At 36.7% G+C, this 19,888-nt stretch overlaps 1 protein-coding gene across 6 annotated transcripts in view; it reads left to right on the forward strand.

Annotated features, from left to right (window-relative positions):
* The window catches only part of DGKH (diacylglycerol kinase eta), a 156,613-nt gene that overhangs the window by 120,925 nt on the left and 15,800 nt on the right, over nucleotides 1-19,888 (forward strand). For 5 of the 6 annotated variants that reach the window (XM_062566971.1, XM_062566967.1, XM_062566965.1 and 2 more), the window contains 12 exons: nucleotides 784-869; nucleotides 2,347-2,446; nucleotides 3,828-4,104; nucleotides 4,566-4,694; nucleotides 10,200-10,334; nucleotides 10,778-10,895; nucleotides 11,820-11,930; nucleotides 12,069-12,165; nucleotides 14,481-14,588; nucleotides 17,220-17,333; nucleotides 17,623-17,757; nucleotides 18,730-18,896. In XM_062566971.1, coding sequence (XP_062422955.1) covers nucleotides 784-869; nucleotides 2,347-2,446; nucleotides 3,828-4,104; nucleotides 4,566-4,694; nucleotides 10,200-10,334; nucleotides 10,778-10,895; nucleotides 11,820-11,930; nucleotides 12,069-12,165; nucleotides 14,481-14,588; nucleotides 17,220-17,333; nucleotides 17,623-17,757; nucleotides 18,730-18,896 — 1,577 coding nt within the window. The remainder of the gene's footprint in view (nucleotides 1-783; nucleotides 870-2,346; nucleotides 2,447-3,827; nucleotides 4,105-4,565; nucleotides 4,695-10,199; nucleotides 10,335-10,777; nucleotides 10,896-11,819; nucleotides 11,931-12,068; nucleotides 12,166-14,480; nucleotides 14,589-17,219; nucleotides 17,334-17,622; nucleotides 17,758-18,729; nucleotides 18,897-19,888) is intronic. The other variant, XM_062566966.1, reaches the window with a different exon arrangement.

A 19,888-nucleotide genomic window follows, 5' to 3' on the forward strand; every position in this document is an offset into this window, starting at 1 on the left:
ACGAGATTCTTAAAAGAAGCCTTGGGAAAATTTCGGAACTGGAGAGTTATTTTCAGCTTCAGATTTAGAGCTTGGTTAGAATTTTCTTTTAAAACCAAAACCTGGATCTATGCCCCTTTTGAGACACGATATAATAGTGCATGAAATTGTGATTCTGATCCATTACAGATTTTTTCTGAGCGTCATAGGATATTATAATTCTTCTGTGCAATAAAGAAGGAAGATGCACACGTTCATTGTCCCAGACACTGTAGTAAAGACTAATCTCTGTATGGTTATTCATTAAGGATTGGTTTTGATATAACTATCAGTTTAGCAGTCTTCATCAGTGAAGATACTTGGGAAGGAAGATAAAATTAGACAGTAAAAAAAGAAAATTCGGGAACATATCCTGAACCTTTGATTCTTAGTCAAATGGCTTAGTCTGAGGGAAACTTACTTACTTTGGAAATAAAAGACATAGGTTGTTATAAATCTAAAAAGAAGGTATATTGTTTTTACAACATGGACTATTTATAGTCTAGAAATAAATTACTGTTCCTACTACCAAGGAAGGAGAATTCTAGATCAAGTTCTCAGATTCACTATTATTCTGAGTATTAAAAATAGAGTATACAGGCACAAAATACAATATACAGGTAGAAGCTGGATTGCTGGCTGTTTGCCCTTGGGCTAGACCTGCAGTGGAAATCCTGCTGTTTCTTAGAGGTGTTTTAATACTCTACTTGATGTTAAAAAGCTGAAGCATGTGGAAATTGAAGTCTTGTTTTTCTGTGTTTCCAGATATCTGCTTATGAGGATTCAGTTGCTGCTCATCTTGCAAAAATCCTCAATTCTGATCAGCACTCAGTAGTCATATCATCTGCCAAGTGAGTTAATGGTTTTTTTGTATGATGTGTAGGATAAACTGCCTGTGTGATTCCCTGTATATCACCATAATAATCTTCTTCGTAAGCTTGAATTTCTTATGACTGGCCCAGCTGGCTTGGCTTAATATAGCCTCATTTGTACCTTGTAGAGTGAATGTTTTTTCTGTATAAATATTATGTGGCTCAACTGTAATGGATATCTTAATACCAAATACATGAACATTTAAAAAAATCATGTTATGTTAATATAATGTGATTTTAAGTCACTCAGAATCCAGCATGCAGTTAAATATGAAACCTACTGTTACTAATGTGATCTAGTTCACATTACAATTTTTATGTTTTGTTTGGCTCATGCTATATCAGTAAGAGGACAAACTACTTCACCAATGCAAAGTAGAATTTCAGCTGTGTAGCTCTCTTACTGCTCTATCTATCAATAAACATTAAAAAGAAAGTGATCTTAGAGAACAGATTTTTTTTCCAAACTGAAATACTTAAAAATGAGGGATAGCTGCTCTAGAAATCATCTGAGATCAGAAGTAATCTGTGTATACTTTCTCTGTGAAAAACTCTTTCATATTTTGTGAAATGCAAAAGACTTACCACAGAATCAGTAATACATGTGACTATCTTAACAGAAAAAAAAGAGATGTAAGTTACTGAAATACTGTTTTAAGATACACATGCTGCATGCTGAAAGTTAAACTACAAAATACTTTCTGTAACTCCAAATTCTAAAAGGTGCCCGTAGCTTCCTAAATCTCACCATTTAGTTCCTGTAAAATAAATTTAAACCGGATGAACACTACTAACCAGTTGTTCACACCTTGTTAGTAAAGTTGCTCTGCGTCTGCTGAGTAGGCAATAAGAACCACTCTTTTCTCTGGCTTACACAATGAAAATTCATTTCAACCACTGTAATTTGTATAGAGATGCCTTAGGGCTAACTGTGGCTCCTGTAATGGGATGTGCGTGGGCGTACGCTTTCCACCTAAGAAGTGCTCCCTTAAAGTCAATAGATTTTCTTGGTGGATTGTAGGGTCCACCTTCACATGGATGGTTTCGTTTGAAGTTAATTAAGGGACTGAAAAGTTTGCTACTAGCCCTGGTACGGAAGGGAGACAAGCGATGGAAGGGTTAAGAGAAAAACATTTTGTTCTGAAGCTGCTCTCTTGAATTTTGCAAGCCATGGAGAATCATCATCTGCTTTGCAAATAAGACCACAGAGTTTGCTTTACAACAAACATGGTATATAGTAGTATACATATGAGTTGATGGCCATAACTTAATCAGTTGTTCATCTCCATACGTTTATGTGAAGTATGTTCTTCTCAAAAGTTTTGGGTAGCATTGGATCTAATTTAAGTATAAACCCTAAAAATGTGTTAATAATTTAATAAAATTAATCCAAAAATTTAATATTAAAATGTGTCTATTTTATTTGATTTCTTCCCTCTCCTATTTTTATCTGAAGAATATTATGTGAAACTGTAAAGGACTTTGTTGCCAAAATAGGGAAGACTTATGAAAAACCACTGGAAAATGCAGAAGAAGCTGATGCCATGGCCACTAAAGTAAGATTATGACAGTTTTGGGGGTTAATTTTCTTTTTATAGCTTATGGATGTTTCATTTTTGAATAGCTCCTGGATACCCAGTTTGGCTTCTGTTTTCAGGTCCATGACTTTAAAATGCTTCTCTTCTTAGTACCTGGAGCAATTATTTCCATAATATTTTTAACAATTTTAAACATTCTCTGTAAAATCTATTTACTCTGAGTAGTGCTTTCTCTTCTCTCTTCTTTCATATAGGATAAAGTGTACAGGATAAAAATACATCCGGATAGACAGAAATATTTTGTATTAGGAATTGTACTTTTCTGTAAAAGGAATTAAGTTAGCTACAGGAAATCGATGGAATAATGAAGAGAAAATATGCTGGGAGAATGAGAGGAGGAGAGATTATAATGTTAAAAATAATGGATTAGTCTGCAAATAGTAGAGATCATGTTGCAGAATCAGTTAAAAAAAGGGGGGGGGGATCTGATTAGAGGCATAAAACCTACATGATCTGAAAAAAAAAAAAGAAACCAAAACCACCAACAATCACAGGGTCAAGAAATATACTTGCTAGATGGCAATTATTTTGTGATTTATGTTTCTGTACTATTCAGTGTACATTTTAGAAAATGTTCCTTCTTCTTTTTTTTTTTTTTTTTTTTTTTTAACTATTCCAGGAAAAATGTTGTGGGTTTCTTATCCCTTAAGCACAGAAAATCACCTCTTTTCCAGTTTACCTGGAAAAAGCAACTAGCAACTGCATAGTTGGGGGTAGAGATGTTCAACAGTGTTCAGTTTTGACTTAAACCTCTTTGCTCTCTGACAACTCACACTTGCTTAAATATACGGTTGTGTGGTCAAAAAAATACCATGAGTTCTCAGTCGAGCAGCTGGGCATTTCCCTGTAGATTAATCTTCCACACTGGGGTATTGAGCGCCCATAATTTGTTTTAATGCAGGGTAAATCAGTGATGGTTCTGACTGTACTACAAACCATCTGAAAAGGAGCAAGATCTAATCTGCACCTTCACTATGCAGCAGGCTGGGGTTAGCATGATATATTACTTTATTTTTTTAGTATATATTTAGTTTATTTTAGTATCGCCTCTTTGAATATGGATGGTACAATCTTGTTGGATGTCACAAGGTCTGTCTGCAAAAAGCCATGCAGACCTACTCATAACCTGATATTGCAAAATGTTAAATCTGGATTTGGAATTTATGTGGATAGTTTTAAATCATACATCAGATAGTTTTAAATCCTACCTCATGGAGAGTGTAGAACCCTCCATATAACTTGGTATTCGTTTCCCCAAAATGTTCACTGCTTTTTATGATTTTTTTTTGTTTTGTATATGTGTGTTCTGTTCCACTTTGTTTGTAATGTACTGTCTCAGTGTTCAGAGTTAAATGAGAAGCTAGACCTATTGCTCCAGGCTCTCCACTCCGAAGCCCAGGCTGCTCCCATTCTCCCAGGCATCACTCCCCCCATCGTGGAAGAAGAAGCTGAGGAATTTTCCAGTGAAGAATCCTTGTCTGAAAGTAAAGAGCAATTAGCAGAGTGTGTTGCAAAGGCTTCTACCCAGAAGCTCTTCAAACCAAGAGAACAGCTCATGCTGCGGGCAAACAGTTTAAAGAAGGCGGTGAGGCAGATCATTGAGCAAGCAGAAAAAGGTGCGCATCAGCCATGGTTTTTTTGTTTACTGATAGAATAATGGTTTTTTTTAATTAGCATAAGCTTTCAATATGAAGGCTTGATTTCTACATTCTCATGCAGATAAAATTAAATCCATATTACAAACTGCAAGGAAATTCTGTTTGAATGTTGATGACTGTCTGTGTGCAGTACACACACATACGCACACACACGTATGTATATGCATGTCTCTGAACATGCACAAGCATGTTTCTTTTGTAACTATACTCCTCCACAAAATGAAAATTTTCAACAGTAAATCTTTGTCAATGGGCAAAGGTTTGCTAGGCTCCTTTTCACTGAATTGGCAACAGAAACCCTTTGTTAATATTTGTAAACCTGAAATTAAAGCTACAGAAACAAGAAGCTAATTTCCAATTGCTGTAGATTTTTCTTTAAAATATTTGAATATATATATATATTCTTTTTTAATAAGCAGTTGTGGATGAGCAGAATGCTCACAGTGAAGAGCAAGTGAACCAGTCCCCACTAGAATATAGCAAAGAGTTGGATGAATCAAAAGAAGAGGAAAAAGAGGAAGATACAAAGGAATTTGAGTCCCAGTCAGGTGAGTAATTTAGAAATAAAATCATTTTAAATCACGTAGTTTTATGAAACCAATCTTGTTGGCCCCATACTTAAAATGGTTAGATTATTTTTATTCTTTTCATACCACATACTTGCTGAAAAAAACATCTTTCTGCATAGACTTTCTTCTCTGTCTCTGTTTCTTCTCTGTCTGTTGCAACCCCTTGTGTTGCGTGTGCTGGGACAATGTGTGAAAGCGTAAAGCTTTGATTGTCGTTTCTAGTTAGTTTGATAGAATATTTTTCCATGAAGATGCTGTTTGCCAAGTACTGGAGTGTCCTTTAAGTAGAAACTATTTACACATTTCAATAGATTTGGCTAAATAAAAGTGGATAAAAAAATGTCAGGGATAAGATGAACGATCTTTTGGAACAGATTTACAAAGCTGAGAAGGCATTTTTGAGGAAAAATGTGCCTCTTTAGTCCAGTCCTGAGCAGGGACTAGAACCTAGGTAACAACAGTGATAGCGTGTCCTGGCCACAGGGGTTTTAGGGTGTATTATCGGAATTGCTGTCAGTCATTTCTGTCGAGGGTGTTTAACTTTGTGTAAAACAGACATATTTATTCATTATATCTGCAACAAAATTCTGATGTCTCATCTGGGAGTTTACCTCGAGACAGAGTTATTGGAACTGAGACAGAATGGATATTTAAGTGTTTTATATGAACTGGAACAACTTAAAGCAGGAAAGTATACAACAGAAATTGGAGCATAGATTTCTCATGAGAAGTAGTAGGACTGGGTTCAAGCCTGCTTTTTTGCCTGATTTAGAGCAGAGATTTGAACAAAAGTCTTTGGTATCGTATTTGGGTCCAAGCTGCCTGACAGGCGGTATTAGCACTCCTGCCTCTTCTTCATGCATGTTATACTCAAGAATTAAATTGAATATTCTCTTTAAGTTCAATCAAGAAATATTTAATTCAGCTTGAAAACAACTTATTTTGCATTACTCTGTATATTGGCTTCTAAAAGTAACTAAAAAGCATGTACAAAGGCAAGATTTTTGTATGGGCACATGTATGCACAGGTGCACACACATTTAAATATATAATACATTTAGGCATTGTGTAGATATTGATTATTCAGAAAGCCATTATTTATGATATTTTTAGATACTTACTAGATCTATTCATTTGCCCTGATGACCTGTCACAAAAAGTAGGATGAGGCCTTCCTGTATCACAGTTAGCTTAAAGAGATTGCTTAAAGTTTTATCTTTGGATGTCTCAAAAATGTATTGAAATTTATGTTTTCAGTAGGATGAGCCATTGCTATCCAAAAGGCAAGGATCTATTATCTGCAGACTAGAGCATGGTGGACTTAATTTGATGGTGGAACCTTTATTTGTGAATTTCTTGACTTCCTGGCATCAGTGTTTGGAGATTTACTTGCAACATTTACTTAAGACTACATTAATTATAATTAATTTTAACCTTATTTTCACTATCAGAGTTTTTCAGTGGTTGCTTTTTCCTATGTGCTGTTAAATAGCACCTTGCTTAAATGTATAGTATATGCTCAGCTGGTCTTATTGTAGGGTAGGATAGTTTTAAAAGATTTTTGAATTGAGCCATTTAGAAATAACAGTACAGTTTCAGCAGTCATTCCCTTTGGATTAGAAAGAAATGTTAATATGGAAAACTGTTCCTACCATCTCTTTTGAGCTGTGCCAGACTCTAAGGCTGGAAAGGTAATGAGCGCTAAACTGTATTTTAAGTTATAAAAGTTAAGTGTGTAATTTCATTTTTATTAATTGACTGATTATTGTCTGGATACTCCTTTAGAGGAGCAGATTTGTAAATAGTTGAGTCGCATATTAGAATACCCCGTTATAAAATACTTACAGAAATTAATGAAGCTAAATCTTTTAGAAATGGACAGGCCAAAGAATCAAGAGGATTAAGAAAAATAACTTGATCTTATTAATTTTTCTAGTGACTCAGTACTCTAATCTTCAACTCTGGGCTTTCACAGCTTCTGTCAGATAGATCACTGTCAGTTACTAGGGCTCCTTCCCACAGCAAAATGTTTAGCTTGGTTGTCCCAAAGACACGTCAAGCTGGCTTCTCAAGTGCTGGCTGCTATACAGCAAGCCATATAGTAAGCCACTACAGCAAGCTACACTTGCTTTCCAAGCCATAGAGCCCCATACCACCTCTGTCCTTGGTCGGATCCACTTCATCAGCTGCTCCATAATAATTTTAGGAAAGCTACTAGGTACTGTAGGTGGAAATTTCAGTCTTTGCTGCATTACGAGGTTTGGCCACAAGAGAAAACCTGAATCGTGGAGAGACAGTGGTGACTGGTAGGGACAGCAAAAGGCATCTCCTAGATATTTAGGAAGCCACTGCCTGTGATCAACAAAATTGTGTGGTATTTGCATCTCCTCCTGTTACACTGGGCTGTATTGAGATCTTCAAGAGGTATCGTCCTCCTGAGGCTCTGCCCTGAATCTGGTGTCTGTGTCATAGCTTCTACCTTAAGCATAGGTTGTGAGCTTACTGGGGCTTCTGTTTATTCAGGATCTGACGTTTCCTTTTCCCCAGTAATGGATTCCAGACTTTCTTCAGTGATTGTCTCTTGCTTGGCCATTCTCCTTTTACCTTGGTTATAGGATATATGTATGCATATGTATGTATGTGTCATCATGATATATATACATATATATATGTGTCTGTACACATATATATATCAATGCTTGTTGCTTGTTCACTTTCAGTGGTAGCTCCTGGTGATGCCAGCTCTGTGGGCATGGTGGATGATCTGTTCCTACTGCTGCAAATATATAATAAAACAAAAATACATAATACATGCAAACAAATATGTATGCATACATATATATATATATATATATGCACATACGTATATAAAAACCTTGTTTCTTGGTGATATCATTTCTGTGCTTGTTAGAGAATGTATTATTCTTCATACATCTGAAGTGTGGGAAATAGAGTGCATATTAATGCTGTCAGAGAGAGATAGGTGTTTAGGGAGAAAGCATGAAACGAATTCAATTATCTGCAATGAAACATCAGTTTTACTCATTAGGGCTCTGTTGTTTTTATCAGAGCATGAACAGCAAAAGTTTATCTTTATTGCAGTTATACCCATGAGTCTCATCTGTCAGATAAAGAGCAGCTGCTCTGCTGATTTTCCTATTTAATATAAGTGCCTTATTCCCCAGTACAGAGAGAACAAACTGTGTGAATAGCATTGTGAATTTTTCAGTAGCATTATGAAAAATGGAAGTTAATTGTGTTCTGAATACTATGTTTTACCCTCTGAGAATTTTCCCTGGTCATTTGATGAAGGTAATATTTTTCCATATGTTAATTACCTTCATCTAAATATTTAATAACTTGTTAGATATCATTTGCCATTTTTATTTCTTTTCATTTTTTAACATTATACGACAATGTTTTGTCATGCACATATGCAAATCATTGTGTTGCATTGATACCACACAGTACTACTTACATTTTGTGGTAATTGCTAAGGCTAGTTTACAGATGTTAAAGTCAGAAGGAGGCATTATGATTATGTATATTAATACATCATTTAGTCAGACCTTGCATATAACAGTCAAGAAAATTTCACTCACTTGTTCCTGTTGTGAGTCTAAGAATTTATGTTTGACTTAAGCAAGTCATCCAGAAAGGCTTGAAGCCTTTTTCCTGAGATACGAGGAGAAGAAGAATTCACCATTTCACTAACCGGTCTACAATAAATTGTCAGCATTTAGAAAGTGTACGTCCAAATTCTAGCTTGAATTGATTTGAATATAATTTCTAAGCGCTAGTTTCTGTTATTACCTTTGTCTTTAGATTTTCCTGCTCTACGTTTTCTTTTCGTAGGTGTCTTTGTACAATATTCCCATGTTACTTTTAGACTGAGTTTCAGGATTAACATGAGCTGATCTGTGTCCCTCCTGCCACAAAGAAGGATATTTTTTTTCCTTCCCAGTCCATTCGTGGCAGTGCTTTCCTACTGCTGCCTTGTTGCTAGCCCTAATCATTTTATTTTTTTCTGTTTTTTCTGAGTCAATTTTGAGATGTTACGAGGAAGATTTTGGATCACTTTGAAATCCTTCTATTTTGCTTTCTGAATTTCTTCAACTGACCAAGGTTGAACTCGTTCCAAAGCTGAAGTACTGTTAACATATGAGGTAAATTGGAGCAGAGGGAGCCAAGAATTGTCTGACTGTGCTCAGATTGTACCAAAGCTTTCAGCACACGCACGGCAGTGCCATACCAAAGAGCATTCGGCAGTACCCAGACTTTCTTTCTTGGGGCACCGATTCCTAACTAAGGCTCTGACTTTCACAGAGGTTGACTTCCCAAGGCTAGTGTGAGCATTAGTGAGCTCCCTCTGTCAAAGACAAGTCATGCTAGGAAACTAAATTGAAGTACCTGAAGTTAGCCCTCTGAAAAGCCTGTCTGTCCTCATCACTTGCAGAGGTAGCCCCAAGGAATAACTGGCCTTACTGAGCTGGATTTCCTCTTTGTGAATATCTTCTCCTTCCCTGTGACTTTCTTCCTCATCTTTTTTTCCTGAGCTCTTGTCTACCTTTGTCACCAACAATTTGATCAGCTACCAAGCGTGGCTTGCTGTGTGTCATAAGGCTTTGTTGATCCCTATTATGTTCGTTCTTAACAAATAATATTTCAACCGTTTGGGGAATTTGTGTGAAAGAGAAATTTCTCTTGTGAAAGAGAAATAAGTGATGGTAAACTGATCTCCTCTGTGATCTTTTTAACTGCAGAAGACAATAGAGTTTGAACATGGCTTTTCCTTCCCGTGTAGTATTCACTTTGGCCGCAGATAAATTTGTCAGAATGTTGTGGGAATGTCTGATTTGTCTGATTTTGTCAGATTCAGAAATCTGATGCAAGCAAATCCATTGTAGCTGCTTAAAATAAATAGCATAGCTGCTAATCAAGTATTACCATGGCTTAATTTGAGCCTGGGTTAATAATCATTAAAAAATGATTATCTATGTTAAAATTGGTATAAATAAATAATAAGCCATGTAATACAGACATCTTTATGAATAAATGTACATTGAGTTTAAGTTTAAATACTTATTTCATTAACATTTCTTCTTCAATTATGATTTTTCTGAAATATGTGATCTTTTTGTGAAATCTGTTGTTACGTTTATTGGAAACTTACTACAGTATTAAATACTATAAGATTTTAAGGCTCATATAGTTTAATTTTTGCTAGCAGCTAAGTTGGGAACTCCTCACACTGAATTCCTTGCATATTAATGCATTTTTATTTTTGCTTGATCTTTCTATTTGTGAGTTTTCTTCCCTGTGTTTAGAAGGAAAAAAGTGGTGTGAGGGAGAAGGAAATTTCTCGTAAAAGGGTGACAGATATTAATTAATACTTTTGAAGTATTTTGAGGACTATAAAACTATGCATTTGGTAATGTGCAGATATATCTAATTGGTGCTTTTATCATTACTTTTTCTGTACAGTTAAAACTGCACCAAGATCTCCGGATCGGCGTGCAAGTCGAGGTATCCATTCTCATACAGGCTCCTTCTCTGCTCCAGCTTTGGCTGCCAGCAAAGAAAACCTCCCTGTGCTTAACACCAGGATTATCTGCCCAGGTAATCGTGATTTTGAAATCTGCTGCTCCTTTCATAGCTTTAGTATAGCCTTCTCTTCTGCTGCTTCCTGTCAAACACTTTTTACTTTTTACTTTCTAATTGGTGCCATAGAATTTTCTAAATAGAAGTGAACTAATGTACACATCTTTGCGTTGTATCACATACTGTATCGCCTGAAATCCTGAACTTTCTTTTCTTTCCTGTTTTTTTCCAATGTGGTACCTGAGTAGTAATCACTGTACTGTGTCTTAGCTCACTCTCTTTCTGTACAAGAGAGCCAGAGACCTGAAAGATACGCAACACAGGCAAAAGTTGAGATGGAAATGCAATCACTTAATGTATGGACTTGATGGATGCTGTTGTCTCTCAGAATCATGTGGCTTATAAGAATCTATGTTTCTCTGTTTATCAAATGAAAATTGTTACTTTGTATTTCTTACCAGGTTTAAGAGCTGGATTAGCTGCTTCTATTGCAGGAAGTTCAATCATTAGCAAAATGTTACTAGCAAATATCGATCCATTTGGTGCTACGCCGTTTATTGATCCAGATCCAGATTCGCTGTAAGAATTTTTTTTTTCCCTATCATCTAGTATGCTTTTTTTTAGTTTGATTTTCTTAAACATCTTTAGCTTTTCTTAATCTGTTCTTCCTCGTGAAACTCTATTTTGTTATCATTTAAATGACTAAGGTGAGCTCACAGCTTTCTTGGGCAGTGGACCTCAAGGTCTGAAAATAGTTTGCATTTGTGCCATTTTGGAATAAGCACTTAGTTATACATAGTGCAGTGCAGTGTTGTAGCAGCCTACTGACTCTGAGAGAAGGAGGTGGGGAGGACAGTGCTTGAAAGCTGTGTTTTCCTGCTTGAAGTGCTGAACTGAACAGCCAGGCATTGAAGCAGAGTTTGATCACTCCCCAATAGACAGTGGAGAAGGTCCCCTGAATGAGTGGTGCAGTGAAGGGGAGCAAATTTTGTGTCCTCAGACGCCTCTGCTTCCAAAACGTGGTGTGGTGTTGGTAGAGACTTACAGATGGTAAGTGAGTTGTGAGCTGCTGCCCTCTGTGGATCCCACAGAGCAAAGTGTTGACATACAGACAGCGTTGGCCGACCGTCCAGTGCCAGCATTCCTAAATGCAGCCTGTGTGCTCGTCCTGGGTTGGTGCTGCTGTCTCAGAGCAGTGCCCAGGGCAGCTCTTTTCCCATATTGTCGTGTTAGAACTCTGTATTTTGGGTTTAGTTGAGATAGCCTAGGATGGGAATATGCTGCTGCTGCTTCCCCATCTGATGGGGAGGAACTCCCACTCGTGAAGGGTCTGGCAGACAATCCATCTCTTCTACTGCTGTTGTGTTTCCATGGAGAGATTCAGAGGAAACACCTCGTGCAATCTTTTGTTGATGTTCTTGGACCAGCCACAATCTTGGTTAAAGCTGTGTATGTCCAGGTACTGTACAAGTGCACACATAATGACCACTTTTCTTCTAACAGGGAGGGATATTCAGAAAAATGTGTCATGAACAACTATTTCGGAATTGGATTAGATGCAAAAATTTCACTTGAATTTAATAACAAGCGAGAAGAGCATCCTGAAAAGTGCAGGTAATAGGATTCTCAGACATATTCATAATTCTATTTTTATGTCTTTATTTGAAGTCCTTATTTTTTTCCTCACTCTAAAATACAAGACATAATAACCTGTGTATTTCGGTATGTAAATTTTATTTTATCTATTTTCAGAAGTCGGACAAAAAACATGATGTGGTATGGAGTTCTTGGCACAAAAGAGTTACTGCAGAGGACTTACAAGAACTTAGAACAAAAAGTTCAACTCGAGGTAATTTTTCTTTATAAGCACAATGTTGTTTTTTTCTGTTTCTGCAACATATAGTTCAGAATTTGGCGTTCCTTCTGAAACCTTTTAGCATTCTTGTGTCAACCCAAGTCAATAAAATTCTGCCCTCAAATGCATACTGGAAAAAAAAAAAAAAAAAAAAAAAAAAAAAAAAAAAAGCTGTATAGTAGGTGATTCCTTGGTGGAAAATGTTGGTGCTTAAATATTCCAGAATATTGGGGTTAATATTTCTTCTTATTTATTTATTTATTTTTAAATCTTTTATAATTTATACAGCAAGGATATGTTTCTTAATGTTCACTATACTAAAGGGCAAGACCAGATAGTATCGCTGCAACACCAAATCCAGTGTAAATTATCTGAGCATGGTTAATTTAAGTTTTAAAGCCAAATATAAGTCTTTTTCACAATACTAGGAACTTAAAGGAGATAAAAATCATTACTGGACGTAGGAAAGGGTCATGGGATGATTGCAGTTCTTTTCACCCAAAGAATATCTAGGCTGGCGTTTGACAGAAAATACTTTTTTTTCATGTTAAATATTTCATATGGAAGTTCATGATATTCATGTGATGATAGTTTTTAAGTTGAGAGAATAATTTTAATTTATTGCAGCTCTCTTCACTGAGCTTTAGGAGGGTTTTGTATGATAGAGGCAGATTGCCGTTATCTAAGGACTGAGTAATTATCAAGGAATTATGCAGTAGTTAGTGAATATAATGACAGGAAAGAACATTATGTATGGCACAGATAGATTTCTAATTTAAGAATCTTTTGAGTAAGATTCAAATAAGAATCAATAAGACATTCAAATCTGACCTTTCCATAATGATTTTTGAATATTTCTGGAAGTAAACCAGCAAGCAGAGATCTCATATTTAGTATTGCCTTGCATATCAGCCTAATGCTAAAACCTGTGATTAGGTGTACAGCTTTGGAAAATTAAAAATATTAATATCAGGAATTAGGGACAAAGCCCTATAATACAAATGATTATGCAGCATCTATTAATCTCACAGCACATTTTGAATGCTGTTAGATTTTGATTAAAATGTTAAATTCTGTAATGTTGCTAAGATCAAAAAACTGTGCACTTTTTTGAAAATGTTTTGCAATTCTTTCTCCTCCTAATAAGTTACCAAAAATTTCCTCCTTATTTTGTGAGAATTTCTATATCATTTGTGTAATCATAAGATATTTTTTCTGTGGGACTCGCAACTTTGGTAATACAGCTATGTTCTTTAAAGGAAGTTTTACCTGACTAGTAAGTTTGCTGTCGCGAAGTGGTGCTGGAGTCCAGCACTTACAACTGTATATTCCCTGCTTGCTTCAGATACACATTTGTGGCACTGAGGCAGGACTTGCTGAAAGCATTCCTGGTGAGCAGACAAGAAAACTAACCTACAGCAGCTGCCTAGGGCCCTCGGCATGTCTCAGTGCTTCTGACCCCCAGGTCAAGGCTTTGAGACTCTTGGGCTCTGCTCTACACTCACTCACTTAGCTTTCAGTCAAGAATGATTTCACTGAAGTCCATAAATTTACTCTGGTTGTAAGTAGTATGAGATTGATTATATGTGGTTTTTGCATGGTATGGTGTGTATGGCTGTCATGTTGAGTAGCACTTGAATTTTCTTAAGTTTTTTGGAGGAACAGAGGGACTAAATGGCAAGAGGTCACAGGACCTACCTCTTGCCTGCAAGATCAACAAGTTTAGCCACAGCCAGAGGGACAGCTGTGAGTTCAGTCCTAGATTTGCCTTTGTTCTTTTGGGAGGAGAGTGATCTTTTTTTTAAGGAAGCCGAATGTACAAGTGCTAACAAAATACATATTTAACTTAATGTTTGTGGCTGTCTCAGAAACACTGTTAGGTTTAGGATTTATTTTCTTTTTTCAGCTTAATGGACTTTACTGAATAACAATTGTATTGCAATATCAGGAATGCAGCTCTAGGATGGGAGTCTAATTATTCAATGAGTAAACAAAGATTTTTGTAATATCCATGAGAAATTTCACAATAAGGGATGTGAAAATGTTTCTCTGAACAGACACATAACACCTTAACACCTCTGCTCTAGGTACTACTGTTTTTTCAACTCAAAAAAATTGATGCTGAGCTTGAGAAGAAGAGGTTTGTATCAGAGCTGCCTCACAGTGTGGGAGGAATGAGCTTGTGCCAGCCTTTTAATGAGTCTGTCCTCCCTTACTGGCTCTGTTGAAGCTTCATATGTTAAAAAATGGTTGATTACTTTTATCATGCTACTTATCTTACATACTGAATGAGCTTTTTTCCATTACAGTGTGATGGACAGTACATCCCCCTTCCAAGTCTGCAGGGTATAGCTGTGCTAAACATTCCCAGCTATGCTGGTGGGACTAACTTCTGGGGTGGAACCAAAGAAGATGATGTGAGTAGCATGAAAGAAAAGTAACTTTATGAGCAGAACCTGCAATAAATTCAATGTGCTGCTGTTTTCATTTAATTTCAGTAGTACTAGCATATAGTAAGGATAACAAATCTTACTCAGGGCTGTTACTGTTTGAATTAAAACTGTGAGGTCTCAATCAAAATAAGGCTTTCCTTTCTTTTTTCTTTTTTTTTTCTTTTTTTCTTTATACATTAAACTATCACTCAAAAATCTGCTTCAGATTAGGTTGTAATTGTAATGTAGACTATCCAGGACTTTTTTTCATCAAAATGCATTCTTTTTTTGTGACTTACTAGCCTCTGTGTATTTAAATATATATAAATATATATATATTTATATATGTATATATGCTTAGATGTATATATACACACACTACACAAAGAAATCTGAACAAGTTTTGATATCCTTTTCTTATTTTTATTATATGTCAGAGCGTTGCAGCTATGTTTATATTTGGCTAGGGATATCTAACATTTTGATATTTTCCATGTTCGCATTCATAGCTTGAATGCATTTCTCTTGTCTGCCCAGCTGCTATTCAGGAGTTTATTTTTCTCCCTGGGCTCCCTCACTGAGAGAGAGAGAAGAGCTGTGCTAGCTGTCATAATAGTATACAGCAAATGCATATTTCTTGGAGCAGTTTTACTGATACTCTTAGTCTTCTGTTGATCAGATGTGCCAGCAAAGAGATGTGTTTGTTCTGGACAAATTTAGGTGCATAACTCACTACTTTAGTGCGGTCTTGAGTGACTGATCATCAGAGATGATGGCAGTTTGAAATGCTGCGAATTCTACTTATCGGGACAGAAGAAAGTTGTTGCCAGCAATTGCCAGCAACTATCTCTGAGACACTGTCCGTGAGCGAAGCAGGATAGCCCCATGCTGACTGAGTTGAGCTGGGCTTGTTTAAGCTTGCTTTTCTGGTCTCAGAAAGACAGACAGGCTGGAAACATGACCCGTGATGAGATGCTCTAGGGTAGGAGGGAGTTATTTCTTGAATGTTGATACTTAAAGATTTGTTTGTGTTTATTAAAAAAAAACAGTTGTTTTTCAGCAAGGGTGTTTTACTTTTGGAGAGATGCAGAAGATTGGGTTGTGGTTTGCCCTTCCTCTTGCTAAAATGGAAGCACAAAATAAATGAGCTTTTGCAACCACTTTTTCTTAACCCTGGCTGGCTGGCCATGTAGACATCAGTCACACTTATTAAAATCCTGTTTGGAGAAAAAAAGCTATAGAGTTTTAAAATACATAAACTAGGTCAAGAGCTATCCATATGTTTTACCTTGGAATAACAGCATCACCATCTTTGCTTTTTTTTCCCAAGACAATCACGTCTGGTTCACAAAAAGAAATTTAGAGAGAGTGAAAAAACATTGCTTCAAAACACTCTAGACCAAGTTAAATTGCACTTTATTTCTTTGGCACTGGTCTGTCGAAGACTGATCTGTGTGGACCTGTGATGCTATGGGGAAAAGGACCACCTGGACATGGTACTAATCTCCAGTGACTGTGTTGTGCTGTCCCTTCCCTGAGATCCAGGCCCTTCTTGGTTTTCTGGCCAAAGCCACTGCTCACCACACTGAGCCTGAGGGCTCCTGCTGGCTCAAGGGGCGCTGAGGACCAAAGACTCTCACTCTTTCCCGTCTTCTCCCCGTTTCCCAGCCCCCTCTTATTCTTCACCCTCGGGAAATCCTCTCCCAGGCATTCCTGGACAGGCCCCGACTATTTGCAGCTTTTGGACTCCTTTCGTGGATTCTGCCCATGATGCCCCTTGAGGTAGTCTGAGCACTGCTACCCTTTAAACGCTTACTGGAGTGGCTCCTCCTCTGATTTTTCTTCCTCATGGCTCTCTTTTGCTTATCAGGATGAAATGGTGAAGTTTCAAGTGACCTTAGGGCTTATGGTATCTCCTTCTGGGTCCTTGGGCCAGTCAACTGCAGCCTAAGACTTCCCTGGGACATGGCTAAATCCCCCTACAGGACACCAGGTGGCAATGGCTTGTCGTGTGCATTGCATGAGCTCACAGAAATCCAAAGTCTTGGCTGGATCAGGACATCTGTTCTGTACAAAAGTGATTTTCATGTTTACAGCAGTTAATTTGATGCAGTGCAAACAAGATTCTCTTCAGTATTAAAGCAGTATTTAATAATGCAGACTATGGGCTCTGATGCTGCTTTCCAGAGAATTAGAACACAGGAAGAGAAGCATTTCTAAGAGAAGAAAAACATTATTTTTCTTAACTTTAAGAACCTCTTACATACTAAGTGCTTTGACAAAGTGAAGACTTGAATAGTCCTTTCATCTTGTGTTGAAGAACATCCTAGTCTGCTTGCTGAAATAGGCCATCTAAGGCTATATTATATGTGGTCGTTCAGATATTCAAAATGCTATTATTACTGGCCTTTTAAGATAACATTTATCTACAGTCTACAGTATTGTACTCCTGTGACTTTTGAGAGGGAGTGTAGTTACTCTGCAGTAAATAAATCAGAGTATTTAAGTGTTGAAAATAAATCTGGAGTTGAACTGAAGATGACTAAATTCATGTTTCATTTAACATAGGGGCTAAGCAATAGATTTACCATCAAAAATTGATTCTTCTTCTTTCAGATATTTGGGGCGCCATCATTTGATGATAAAATTTTAGAAGTTGTAGCAGTATTTGGCAGTATGCAGATGGCAGTTTCAAGAGTCATCAAACTGCAGCACCACAGGATAGCTCAGGTTCGTTTCTCGTTGGAAAGCACGCGACATAGTTGGCAGCAGTTTGGGATGCTGGCGAGTGGTGGTACTCTAGATGACCACTGCCTTATGCATTAATAAAATGTTGACATTGTTTTAATTTTAGCAGCTAACAAATTGTCTTGCGTGATGAATGAACTATAAAAGTGCTTCATCCTTGAGACAAACCTGGAGGGAAGCCACAGCTCCTAGTAATCAACATATTTCAGGTGGACTGTCAGTTCCATTAATATTTATTGCTCTGTAAAATAACATGTTTGTTCTTTTCTAGTGTCGGTCAGTAAAGATCACCATACTTGGCGATGAAGGGGTTCCAGTGCAAGTCGATGGAGAGGCATGGATCCAGCCCCCCAGTGTTATTAAAATTATACATAAAAACAGAGCTCAGATGCTAACACGAGACAGAGTATGTTGCAGAAAGTGTGTTATGAGATACCTTTATTAATGTTGCTTTCTGTAGTAGTTTGTTTCAATTGTAACATGAAAAAACGAAGTGTATAAAATATTTTTATAACTTTATATAATTTATAAACTTATTTATAATTTTATAATTTATATAATAAGCCTAACAGAGAATTGTTCGTTCATATAAATGACTCAGACCATTGTTAATGTTTATCAGTTTGATTAATGCTATTCCTATATTCTTATTAATATACTAAGGTGAAGAACAGTCGAAGTTTGATATGATATTTTTTAAGGCACTCTGTATACGCAGCACGTATTTTAGAACAATTACAGAATTGTCAAAGTTATAAAATCTCCATTTTTCAGAATATCTATTTGCTGTTTCTCTCCCCTGACTCTGACCTACTAGTTCTCCCTCTTTCCTGTGACACGGTCTCAAAAAGTGGAGACACAACAAGCAGAATCTCATCACACAGCCACTGGAGAAGCCATGCTTCTCTAGGACCATGACATAAAAGGCTTAACTGTCCCTCAGTTCTCTGTCCACTAACTAGCTGTTGAATTTACTCTGGAATTAATAGCATTTGAACTGCTTTCTATTAAATCTGTTACTTTTTTTTTTTTTTTTTTTTAAGGTTTGAACCTTGTAGTGCTTTCTGATTTGGAACTTCCTATCCTCGTAACATATGTCTATAGTATTGTCTTTGTGTTCATGTATTTTTGAAAAAATATTTATTGAGGTTAAGGGGGTGAGAGACAGCTCTTTCAGAAGTGACCTATTCTCTATATTAATTTTTTTTTTTAAAAAAATGACATTTCATTATGTATAGAGCTGTATTACATACGTAAGATTGGGTGCAAGTCCGCATGTTTTTATATGAGTATGCATACACACAGATGCATGCACACATATAAATATAAGCAAATACTGGAAGTGCTGTGAACTGAATGTATAATTCATTTTGACTAGGCTTTTGAAAACACGCTGAAGTCCTGGGAAGACAAACAGAAGTATGATTCCTGCAAACCTGTCATTCGATCTCCCTTGTACCCTCAACAGGCTGTTGAGTTGGCTACAGAAGAGGAAGTTGCACAGATCCAGCTGTGCTCGCAAGCTGCAGAAGAACTTATTACCAGGTACAATGAAATCAATAAGTTTGAGTTGGCAGCCTATATTTGAAGACTGAATTATTTATAGAAATGCATATATAGTCTTAAAGGGGTGTATTTTCCCCCATCTTCTGATTAATTTTCCACTCTATTGGTCTTCTGATTCTTTTTTTAAGATTTTAAATTTTTAAGGCTCAACTTGTTTGTGGATATAACTGTTCAGAATTTTTTTCTAGTAAAAATTTCCTTTTTGAAGGAGTGTAATGGGAACAGAAAAACAGGAAGTCTTTTTCAGAGAGGTGTTTGTTTGAAGCATCTCATTTTATACAAAAGCAAAAACACATTAAAAAAAGAAGAAAAGATCTTAGTGGTCAACTTTAGATCAACACTGTGGATGGATTCATCTGACCTAATAATGCCAGACTCCCCAGATAGTCAGTCATATTTCAAGATATTTCTAAAGCCCCTGTGCATCTGATCTGTTTTAGATGCACCCTTTACAAGAGATGCCTGTACCTAGAATTATATATTTCTCTCCATTGGTTATAACAGGAATCTTGGTGACTAGGTCTCAGATCTGTATCTGCATTGCTGATGTCTCATTGTAACAGATGAATTTCAGGTGTTTGCTACTGCTTGTTTTGTTCTTTCCCCCTCACCCCCCACTCCGAGTATTTGAAATAGTCTCCTGTTCTAGGTTTGACCTACCAGTTCTTTTCTTCTGTTGATTTTTCTGTTCTACCATCACTGCTTCCTCTTCCTTTTTTTAATTTCTCCCTGAAGACTTGTAATTCATGCTGTAAAATTGATGAGCACTTTTCACTGGCACTTAAATTTTTCTTAAAATATTGCAGAGAGAGTTACAATACCAACATTCAAGGAGCTCAGATTGCCAGATAAACACTTTGTGCCTGTATGTGTTTATACACTCCCTCATTGTTGTTGCAGTTTTCTGTTTCATTACTAACACTCAAAATTCTAACATTTGTGTAGCTCAGGACACCTCAGTAATTTACATT

This window comes from Rhea pennata, chromosome 1 (genome assembly GCF_028389875.1).
Source record: "Rhea pennata isolate bPtePen1 chromosome 1, bPtePen1.pri, whole genome shotgun sequence".
Classification (NCBI taxonomy): domain Eukaryota; kingdom Metazoa; phylum Chordata; class Aves; order Rheiformes; family Rheidae; genus Rhea; species Rhea pennata.